The 12042-nt window shown below is 46.2% G+C and overlaps 1 protein-coding gene across 1 annotated transcript in view; it reads right to left on the reverse strand.

Moving 5' to 3' along the window:
• LOC126234673 (NADP-dependent malic enzyme-like) overlaps positions 1-12042 on the reverse strand; it is a 112653-nt gene that overhangs the window by 64358 nt on the left and 36253 nt on the right. The window contains exons 3-4 of the mRNA XM_049943413.1: positions 9159-9340; positions 8886-9066 (exon numbers count right to left, since the gene is read on the reverse strand). Of these exons, the coding sequence (XP_049799370.1) occupies positions 8886-9066; positions 9159-9340 (363 nt within the window). The remainder of the gene's footprint in view (positions 1-8885; positions 9067-9158; positions 9341-12042) is intronic.

Here is a 12042-nt window from a genome sequence, read left to right on the forward strand (position 1 = left end):
CTTCTCAGCCGCCCCCCCCGGCGTCAAGTGAATTTCGCGATTCCCGCATTACGGGACGCCAATAATTTGGACTCACAATCTTCTGCATGCTCTACTTCCATCCAGAGTAATAGGCGCACCTCCGCAGTGACTGCAGTGCCGAATCTGCCGAAATTACCAGACTTCAAACCCGCTCACCCGGAGTTCTGGTTTAACCTGGTTGAGCAAACATTCAATGTCTGTGCTTTGGACGACGACACACGCTTTGCCTGCCTCATGAACCATCATCACGACCACGTCGATTTAATTTACGATCTGGTCAAAGCACCCCCCCTAGCAGGGAAGTATGCTGTGGCAAAACAGACGATACTGGGGCACATCTCTAAAACCAGGAGAGAAAATGTGCGACAGTTCATCTACGAAGAGCGTCTCGGCGACAGGTCTCCGTCCCAGCTGTGGCGGTGCATCCGTCTTCTCGTTGATGAGCAAGTTATGCCTGATGACACGCTCACAGAAATCTGGACTGAAAAGCTGCCTTTGCCTGTCCAGACTGCAATCTCTGCGTATGAAGATAGGCCAGTAAATGAACGTTTACGTACCGCCGACAGAGCATACTCCACCAGGCAACGTGAGCTCCGTGCACTGCATTCTGGACGTGACCGCACTAAGACGCTTTCTGACGCCACGCCCTTGTCTGGTGCTGCTAATAACAAGTTTGTTAAACTAGCCGCCCGGCCTGCACCTCCAACTCCTCGCAACGACAGTGCATCGGCCTCTGTGGAAGACTCTGGGGCACATACACTGTCACCTAGCAACTACCCACAGGAGCACAGGCCTGCCCAACCTTACTGTTTCTTCCACGCGAGATTCGGGGAGCAAGCTCGCAAATGCCAGTCATTGTGTTCTTACCCAAACTCCAACCGCAGGTAGGCTACGGTGCCACCTCCTGCAATGTAAACAACGGGCACCATCCCACGTTGCACTCCGTTTCGGACAATAACAGTAAGTGTGGTCGAGTCTATGTTCGTGATTTACGGTCAGGTGTATGTTTTCTGGTAGACACTGGCGCAGACGTCTCTTTGCTGCCGGTTCACCTAGCAACCAATAAAGTGCAACCACACAAAACAGTACTTCGTGCAGTGAACTTGTCTACCCTACAGTGTTCGGGTTCCACTTTGTATACAGTGAAACTTTCGCCCGAGTGCAAGCTGGAGTGGACGTTTCTAGTGTCAACAATTGAAGAACCTATTCTCGGAATTGATTTCCTCAAGCACTATCAGTTGTCACTAGATTTTGTGCAAAATACTGTGTTTTACCCTGCCCTTAACAAACATATTCCTTTTGCTTCGCCGAGTGACAGTTCGGCTAACACCAAACATGTGTGCTGTGCTAAGAAGTGTGTAAACCTATCCTTGGAGCTGCAATCTTGGACAAACAAGTGGCTAGTGGAGTGCGCCAAGTCTTCAAAGTTGCGGATGGAACGTATGGAAATGCTGCTGCCATCTCCGCGATGTACACCACGAGTTGGCCTCCACACAACAACGCCTCGCGGCACTACAAGCAGACGACTCGTTGGCTACAGACAAGGTCAGTCCGTGCCAATCTGGTGTTCCCGTGCCCGCGCACGTTAACGACAATGTTGTGAAATCTGTAAACTGTGTCAGCATCCCCTTTTGCAATGATAGGGTATGCCCGAGTGCTCATGCTCCTTGCGTTCCGAATGGACAATTAACTTGCCAAGCTCGCGGCAATGAACTACGGCCATCTGCTGTCCGGCCATCCCCACTTGTGCCTACAGCACTCGTAGCGGCACGGCCCGCTACCAAGAACCAGTGTACCAACCTCGCCCATGTTAACACGTGTGCGGCCTTTACGCAGCCTACGAACGGGTGGCACACCTGTACTTCCGTGCCCTCAGCGCCACAGCTTGGCCTGTCCGCCACTGCCTGCTCCGCTTCACGGACATCTGACTGTCGTGCCACGCCACGTATTGCAGTAGTCACTAACGGCACAGTTCATCGGTTACGTCTAACCAATGGGCCGCCCATATCGCAACGTCCACGCCGCCTCAAGCCGGAATTTATGAAAATTGCAAAAGAACAATTGGACGATCTGTTACAAAAGGGAATAATTGAACCTTCTTCCGGTTGCTGGGCTAGTTCTATCCTGTTTGACCAAAACAAAGATGGTACTTGGCGTATGGTCGGAGACTATAGGCGTTTAAATGCCCGCACCATCATTGATAAATATCCGGTCCCACACATCGCAGACTTCAATCATGCGCTCGCAGGTGCAAAGTACTTCTCTGTTTTGGACTGTAAGCACGCATTACATCAAATTCCTATGGCTCCGGAGGACATTGAAAAGACTGCCATAACCACTCCCTTCGGGCTGTTCCAATACAAATTTATGCCGTTTGGGTTGAAAAACGCCTCCCAAACGTGGCAACGTTTCATCAGTCAAACTTTATCCCATCTAGACTTTTGTTTCATATACATGGACGACATAATGGTTTTTGCTTCTACTTTAGAACTAGAGTGAGGAGCATGCTCAAGTCGTGACGGATATTTTAGCAGCCGCTGGTATTGAACTGAACAATAAAAAGACTCAATTGCACCAGTCATCCGTCACATTCCTAAGTTATGTTGTGTCATCGGACAGTCTGACACCACCACAGGACAAGATCAAGCCTGTTCTCGAGATGCTACGCCCTCAGACCTATAGAGAATTACGCAGGTTCATCGGAACAGTTAATTATTACCGGAAACATTTGCCAGCCGCTTCTGTGGTGCAGGCTCCTCTCACAGATGCTCTCGCTGGCCCACAAACTTCTGGCACCCGCCAGGTACCATGGACACCAGACATGGACAAGGCATTTAATGAACTCAAACAGCTGTTGGCCTCCGCTGTCACTATTGCTCACCCACGGTTGGACGCCACAATGTTTATCACTACTGACGCTAGTGACAATGCTATCGGCGCAGTACTGAGTCAGACATACAACGATGTTACGACCCCCCTGCAGTTTTTCTCAAAAAAGCTAAACAACGCGCAGAAGAAATACTCAGCATTCGGCAGAGAATTACTTGCAGTTTACGAGGCGATAAGACACTTCAGAACTGATGTTGAGGGACGAGATTTCTATGTGCTCACTGATCACAAGCCGTTGGTTCCTGCCATAAAAAATCCTGCGGCCGATCCGCCCCCACGACGCTTTCGTCACATCGATTACATCTTGCAATTCACGAATAACATTCGCTACATCTGAGGAGCGGACAATGTGGTCGCTGATTTTCTCTCACGTGTTGGTGCTGTCACAACCTTAATTGACTTAACGGACCTACCTCGGTTGCAATCGGCAGACCCCGATACCATGCAGTTAATTTCAGACCACAGCTCCTCTCTCCAACCGGTACACTCTACTTTCCCTGGCATATCTGACTTAGTGTGGTGTGATGAATCGACTGGTACGTTGCGGCCATTCATTCCTAAGCCCCTTCAACGCCAGGTCTTTGACAAACTACACACATTAGCACACCCCGGTGTCAAAGCTTCCACCTGTCTGGTAACTGAACAGTTTGTCTGGAGAGACATGTGCCATGACTGTCAGTCTTGGGCAAGGGCATGCATGGTGTGTCAACAGAACAAAGTTTCCAGGCACACTTCTCCACCCCTTGGCTGTTTTGCCCAACCGCCAGGCCGGTTTCACCATGTTCATGTTGACCTCATAGGCCCTTTGCCCCCCTTTGAGGGTTTCCGTTACTTGTTTACAGCTATTGACAGGATGACGCGGTGGGCTGAGGCTGTGCCTATTCCGAACATTACCTCCGAGACAGTAAGTTGAATATTCTTAGATTCGTGGATCTCTAGATTTGGCTCACCTGTTTACCTCACCACTGACCAGGGGCGACAATTCGAGTCTTCAGTTTTCTCTGACTTATGTAAAATGTGTGGTATTGTCAAAATTCATACTTCTGCATACCACCCCCAAAGCAATGGGCTTGTCGAGTGATGGCATTGCACCTTAAAGTCTGCCCTGCGTTGCCATGACTCACTATGGACAGAGGCACTGCCCTTCGTGCTCCTTGGCCTTCGTGCGACTTTCAAGGAAGACCTCAAGGGTTCCGTAGCCAAGTTTGTGTATGGCCAACCTCTGGTTTTGCCTGGAGAATTAGTCACTCTGACCCCACTTCCACGGCCCTCCGAACTCCCTTCACTTCTTGAGCGGGTGCGCTTGCACTGCAGCAAAATTCACCCGCCACCTCCGGCTGCTCATACACCTCCGTGCGTGTATGTACCGTGCACGCTAGACTCCTGTGAGTACATGTTTCTCAGAGACAACTCAGTCAAAGCCCCACTTCAGTCGCCCTACACAGGTCCTTACAAGGTCGTCAAACGCTCTGAGAATAACATGGATCTCCTCATAAAAGACTCTGTAACCACGGTCTCACTCAACCGAGTGAAACCAGCTTTCATTGAGCCTCAGGTGAACCTCCCTGATTCTGCCCCTATTTCTCCCACTCCTGCTTCGAGCGGCCATCCATCTTCCCACACCATGCATTTGGGTATTGATTCTCCACAGCGTGCTTCTCTGCCGAGCACTGCTCCTTCTCCGCCTTCATCTAATTCGAGTGGCCAATCTTTCCGGGGCTTCACTCCTCACAGCCCTCGCAGTCGAACTGCCAACCACTCGGATTCTACCATTGTGTTACCATCTTCATGTGACAGCTCTTTTTCACGCTGTTCAATCCATGCTGGCTCCTCATTACCTTCGGTCACGCTCCCTCGTCTGTCAACTGATCGCCCGAGGTTGTCTCCTGCGCAGTCCAGTGCACCTGCCACCCCCCTCTTAGCAGATGCTTCCCCCTGCCATGGCTTTCCCACACCTCCCTGCCTCCCTACCATTGCTCGTACAGGTGCCATCCAAGAATTCTCAACACATGTGCACCCTGATGACATACATAAATTATCTGTTGTCGTAGATGGCGATACGGTGTGTGTGGTACTCGCGTGTGACAATACTGAGGGAGGAAGTGCAGAATCTCGTGTGGTGTGCCGCTTTAAATTGAGCAGAAGTGCTGCGTGTGGTAATTTGCATGCCTTTGTTAGGCCTTCTGGCAAGGTGATTGTCCGTCTGCCGGCTGACGAAGTGCTACACCTCCACTCCAGGACGGGACGTCGTCTTCAGCTGCCGGCGTCGCTTGCTGACTTCACCGTTGACGTACCGGGTTTCACCCTCTGGTCTCCTACCAGTTGACCGCTTCCGCCTGACGCAGAAGAACTGTGCGTTACCTTCCTAACTTCTCACCCCTCCCATTCACAGGGGCGTACCCCATACTGGGCGGGGGGGGGGGGGGGGGGGCTCTTTGGCGTAGAGCGCCATAAATATCGATATTTGTTCTATGAGCAAGTGTGCTATCTTTGAGGAGAGGGCTTTGGGGGCAAGATGTTGGACGCAAACGGCAGTTAGCCTCCAGACTTGTATCTGTGTAGACGCTAAGTGTGAATAAATCTGTATATGAGAGAATTCTAGTTGTTTACCTACAACTATACCATATTCCCTCAGGTGCAATTCCAATGCAGTGGCTATAGTGACTTAAGCTGCAGGGCTAATAAAGCACCTTTCTGATGACACTCCTTTAATGTAACTGAATACAGCCTTGGTGAGCAGACAAGTTGTATGCCACTTTTGGTCTCTGTTGCCATGTAACTACAAATATGGAACTAGAAAGAGTTGCATTCAGTTACATTAAAGATGTGCTATCAGACAAGTGCATGGCTAATCATGCAGCTTGTTTTGCAACAATGTTGTATTGGAATCATGCATTAAAGCAGGATTGTTGGTTATCAGTGGCAGATCTGATGTAGTACAATGCTAGTGAAGGCACAAGTGTTTTTGAGCACACAATTCAGCATGCGTGAGGTTCACTTGCAGACAACCACCATAATTTCCCATGTTGACCTAATGTCATCATAAATTATGATTGCAGTGGGCCCAGGATCACTGATATTTGATTATGGATCAGTGGAAAAGTCTCAGATGAATCATGTTTCTTGTTACAGCAGGTTGAATGTTTTATCCAGCTATGCCATCATCCAGATGAATGGCTACTCAAAATATGCACCTTGGCATGGATGCAGGCTCATGGGGACAGTATTATGCTGTAGCGAACAAGAGACAATGTGGCAGTAACTGAAGGCGCCTTGATAGCTGTGGACTATGCGAACATGGTTGTGGACTATCTGCACCACTTCATGCTTAATATCTTCCTCTATCATTGTGGTACCTTTCAGCTGTTCTCACAGGACCAGAATCATGTGGTTTGAGGAGCAAGATGTCATGGTAATCAATTTCATGTGGTCTGAACCCAATGGAGCACATCCTGGATGCTATTAAGTATCCACCTTCTTACCACAAACTATCGGCCTGTAATTTATGGGAATTGCATAATGTACGAGGGCAGTTCAATAAGTAATGCAACACATTTTTTTTCTCGGCCAATTTTGGTTGAAAAAAACCGGAAATTTCTTGTGGAATATTTTCAAACATTCCCTCTTCGTCTCGTATAGTTTCATTGACTTCCGACAGGTGGCAGCGCTGTACGGAGCTGTTAAAATGGCGTCTGTAACGGGTGTGCGTTGCAAACAATGGGCAGTGATCGAGTTTCTTTTGGCGGAAAACCAGGGCATCTCAGATATTCATAGGCGCTTGCAGAATGTCTACGGTGATCTGGCAGTGGACAAAAGCATGGTGAGTCGTTGGGCAAAGCGTGTGTCATCATCGCCGCAAGGTCAAGCAAGACTGTCTGATCTCCCGCGTGCGGGCCGGCCGTGCACAGCTGTGACTCCTGCAATGGCGGAGCATGCGAACACACTCGTTCGAGATAATCGACAGATCACCATCAAACAACTCAGTGCTCAACTTGACATCTCTGTTGGTAGTGCTGTCACAATTGTTCACCAGTTGGGATATTCAAAGCTTTGTTCCCGCTGGGTCCCTCGTTGTCTAACCGAACACCATAAAGAGCAAAGGAGAACCATCTGTGCGGAATTGCTTGCTCGTCATGTGGCTGAGGGTGACAATTTCTTGTCAAAGATTGTTACAGGCGATGAAACATGGGTTCATCACTTCGAACCTGAAACAAAACGGCAATCAATGGAGTGGCGCCACACCCACTCCCCTACCAAGAAAAAGTTTAAAGCCATACCCTCAGCCGGTAAAGTCATGGTTACAGTCTTCTGGGATGCTGAAGGGGTTATTCTGTTCGATGTCCTTCCCCATGGTCAAACGATCAACTCTGAAGTGTATTGTGCTACTCCTCAGAAATTGAAGAAACGACTTCAGCGTGTTCGTAGGCACAAAAATCTGAACGAACTTCTCCTTCTTCATGACAACGCAAGACCTCACACAAGTCTTCGCACCCGAGAGGAGCTCACAAAACTTCGGTGGACTGTTCTTCCTCATGCACCCTACAGCCCTGATCTCGCACCGTCGGATTTCCATATGTTTGGCCCAATGAAGGACGCAATCCGTGGGAGGCACTACGCGGATGATGAAGAAGTTATTGATGCAGTACGATGTTGGCTCTGACATCGACCAGTGGAATGGTACCGTGCAGGCATACAGGCCCTCATTTCAAGGTGGCGTAAGACCGTAGCATTGAATGGAGATTACATTGAAAAATAGTGTTGTGTAGCTAAATGATTGGGGAATAACCTGGTGTATTTCAATGCTGAATAAAACAACCCCTGTTTCAGAAAAAAAATGTGTTGCATTACTTATTGAACTGCCCTCATATGATTAGGCATCTGACATTAGACATACCTGCAGAAACATACCAAGGACTTATAGAATTCGAGCAATGCAGAATCTCTGCTGTACTGCATTCCAAAGGTGGACCACAAGCTGTTAACCAGGTCGTCATTATATTCTGGCCCATCAGTTTATGCCAGAGGCCTCAAATGGATATAACAAAATACCATTCACAGTAGGATATCACAGCTGTTGTTTGTGTCCTTGATGATTTTGGTTATAATAAAAATTGCCAAGGGTGGATTAAATTGTTTCAGTTTCATTAGAAGATATTCACAACCAGTTGCAACACTGTATTTATATAAGAGCATATGTGCATGGCTCCACTACAGCAAGGCCTGCTGTAATGTTTACTGCAGTTTCAGTTGAAACTAAAAACCAATAATTCTGTGTGCACTTCACAGAAAAATATCAGTCACTGTCTTCCCAAATTTGTTCGTTCACACCATGGTGCTTCTCAACACCCAAAATAACAGATAATGTATTTGTAAATTGAATGTGCTATTGTTAATAAGTAAATGGTTTTAGTTTGAGTTTAGAGTGCACATGAAATAGATATCAGTCACTAACTGTGGCTTGTAATTTTGCTTGAAGTTTGAAACATATAAATGAAGTCATTGCCTACTTCATGGCTGAATAAATTTTAGTAAATTGCCTTGAGTTGAGCACATGATCTAATAAAAGTGTATAAGAATCTTTTCTCAAATAATCACTGCCTTTTGATCAGAATTACATAATGTGCACCCTTATTTGTGTAAGAATGTTAACCAATGAGCAGAAATGTCCACAGCCATTCCTTACTTATTCAGCTAGAGGCATTTCATTAAACTTCATTGTGACAGTATGTGGTTAAATTTCAGTTAAGAGGTAATAGCTGTCCAGCAACAGGGCTGGAAGCTATAAACTGTTAATCTACAGAAATTGATACTGATATAAATGAGAAATGCCAAACTGTATGAAACAATTAAGACACCCAAAAACTGAAATCTGTCAGAATTCAAGAACAAGTTACATTCAGTTTACATTCAAGTAACAGTTATATTTAACTGTTGTAGTGTTAAAGTTCCTCAGACAGTCTTGGTAAATAAGTTACCTGTGTATTGGTGCCAACATCCAATGTTACAGGCAAGCACTGGTAAGGTTTAATGCCCGCTAAGGCTGTGTAAAGAGCCAATTTGCCAACAGGGATTCCCATACCATAAGCACCAAGATCACCAAGACCTAAGATCCTTTCTCCATCTGTAACTACTATGGCTCTAACAGAAGACTCAGGCCTAAGAAAAAAATATGAACTTAACAATAACTCAAAGAGAGCATATACAAATTTTCCATTAACTGAAATTCATTATGGAATAATTATACTTACCAGTTTTTGAGTATTTCATACACATGTTCTTTATCATGAATTGTTATAAACAGTCCCCGTGGTCTCATATAAATTAGACCATAATTCTGACAAGCTAGTCCAACAGTTGGTGTATAGACTATAGGCAATAGGGACTGCACATTCTCAGATAATAAATGATAGAAAAGCTTCTCATTGCTGTCCTGTTGACAAACACAGCCACATTATTTACAAGCAGTACAAAAATATAAGCACTGATTAGTTCTTCATTAATATGCATGAAATTTATGCAAACATGCACAGGATGATTTGATGTGATGTGAGTGCTTAATTTTTGACACCTTTCTACCAATGGTCTCTCACTACACCCAAATAATTCTGTACATTGAGCTTGAGATCACCTTTCAGTTTTAAAAATATTTTTATCCATACTTCTTTGAGAATACACCTTATTTTCACAAAAAATAGCTGAGTCATTTGGTACCACATACAAAAAGGTGATACCAGTTATTTTAACATTAACTGTAATAGTATGAGATGACAGAAGGAGATACCTACTTTCTGCAAGTAATATTATAGTGAAGAGAAACCATTAGCATTCACCAAAAAAAGCTGTGTGTTACAAAAAGCCTATTGGCTAGACAGTGTTTTAATCCCAATTCTCCACCGAAAGAAGTCAGTAACATGCTGCAGGTGCACAGTTGCACTGAAAGAGATATTGTTAGTAAGTTCATCTCTGAACCAGTATTTGCTAATTTTCATCTGAGTTGTGCAAAGACAAATAACAATGAAGTAATAAATAGGCTTTCTTGGTAATCTGTTGACATTTTGAAAAAACAGGACTTCTGCTGGATGTTTGCATCGTTCTCTCATGATATTTCGACGGCGTAACTTGCTGTCTTCTTCTGGTGCTACCTGAGAATGGTCCTTGGATGGATCAAGTCCAGTATTTTTGTCTTTAAGGTGCTGGGCGCTCCCTAGTTGGTCCGCACCACATCGGGTGTTCCGTCCAAGGTCTGTGCCTGCCAGACGCTGCTTCCAGGGTCCTCTCTGGTCTCTGGTGTTCCCACAGTTGTCCGCGCCTGGCTCAGACGCTCTCTGGGGTTGCAGTCACCATCATGTCTGGTTCTCTGTATCCTGCCTGTTTCCTTTGTCTCCACTTCTGTTTCTTGCTGGCACTTTGTAACTGGTCCATGCCACATCGAGTGTTTCATTTGCAGTCCATGCCCGCCAGGCCTGGCTCCCATACTCTCCTCTGGTCACTTGTGTTCCAAACGCTGTCTGTGCCTGGTGCAGACATCCTCTGGGGTCGTGGTTGTCATCTGAGGTCTGTCAAAACTGGTCTGTAATGTCTGGTGTTCTGTCTCATTGCTGTTCCCTCGGTTTCCACTTCTGTCTCTTGCTGGGCACTCCGTAATCAGTCCACGCTGCATCGAGAGTTCTGTTTCTGGTCCGCACTCTCCAGGCATGGCTCCAATGGTCCCTTCTGATCATTGGTGTTCTGACCAACGTCTGTGCCTGACTTGGACGTCTTCTAGGACAGTGGTCATCATCTCAGGAGTGTCAGGACAAATCATAGTATCTGGTGCTCTGTCTTGTGGCTGTTTTCTTGTGAAATCTCGATGTGTCTTGCTTTGAGTTTTCAGAAGTTCAAGAGCCGGATCCCAGGCCATGCTGAGCTAGTATCCATTGTCATGGTTGATGAGATTTTCCATGATCTTGATCTCAATTGACTCTTTTATGACACTGTCTCAATATCTAGAGGTCTCTGTGACAATCTTGGTGTTATTGTAGTTCATCAAGTGACCAAGCTCAAGACAGTGTTCTGCTATGGCTGATTTACTTGCCTGTCTGAGTCTGGTGTGCCTCTGATGTTCTTTACACCTGATTTCTACAGTCCTGGTGGTCTGGCCGATGTATGACATCCCACACTCACATGGTATTTGGTAAATACCTGGATTCTGTAACCTTGGGTCATTCTTTACATTCCCCAACATTATCTCAATCTTAGTGGGTGGGCAAAATATGTTCTTGATGTCATGTTTCATGAGATTCTGCTGATCTTAACAGAGATTGGTCCAGCATATGGCAAGTATGCCACCCTCTTTGCCTCTTCTGGTTCTTCTTCTGGATCCTGTGGTTGGCTGGCAGGTCGAAGTGCCTTCTCTATGTCTCTGGATGAGAATCCATTCTTGCTGAAAACCAACTGTAAGTGTTCTATTTCCATCACCAAACTGTTGGGGTCTCACAGAGTACATGCTCTGTGGACTAGAGTTTTTGGCACTCCTTTCTTCTGTGCTGGATGGTGACAGCTGTTGGCTTGCAGGTATAAGTTGGTGTGTGTTGGTTTGCAGTACACACTGTGCCCAAATGTGCCATCAGCCTTTCTCTTGACTGATACATCAAGGAATGGGAGTTGTCCATCCTTCTCCAGTTCCACTATGAATGTTATATTCGGATGGCATGAATTCAGATGTTCCAAAAAATCATCTAGCTTCTCCGTGCCATGGGGCGAAATGACAAAGGTATCATCCACATATCTAAAAAAGAAAAGCACTTGGGTTGATATGTTGCCGAGGTAAGGGCCTCCTCTTCAAATCTTTGGATGAATAGGTTGGCAACCGCTGGTGATAGAGGGCTGCCCATTGCTACCCCCTCCGTTTGCTCATAAAATTGGCCCCCTTGTAGGAAGTACATCGAGGTTATAACATACCTGAATAAGTTGAGGAGAGTTCCATTGAACCTCTCTCCAATAAGATCAAGTGAGTCATTCAGTTGTACTCATGTGAAGAGAGAGATCACATCAAAACTGACCATTCGACCTATTGTTAGCAATATCAGTGCTGCCACCTATCCTACTGAAAAATACCTAAAGAAGATTCTGGCACCACGTGTGGGCAAATGT

This window comes from Schistocerca nitens, chromosome 2 (genome assembly GCF_023898315.1).
Source record: "Schistocerca nitens isolate TAMUIC-IGC-003100 chromosome 2, iqSchNite1.1, whole genome shotgun sequence".
Taxonomy (NCBI): Eukaryota; Metazoa; Arthropoda; class Insecta; order Orthoptera; family Acrididae; genus Schistocerca; species Schistocerca nitens.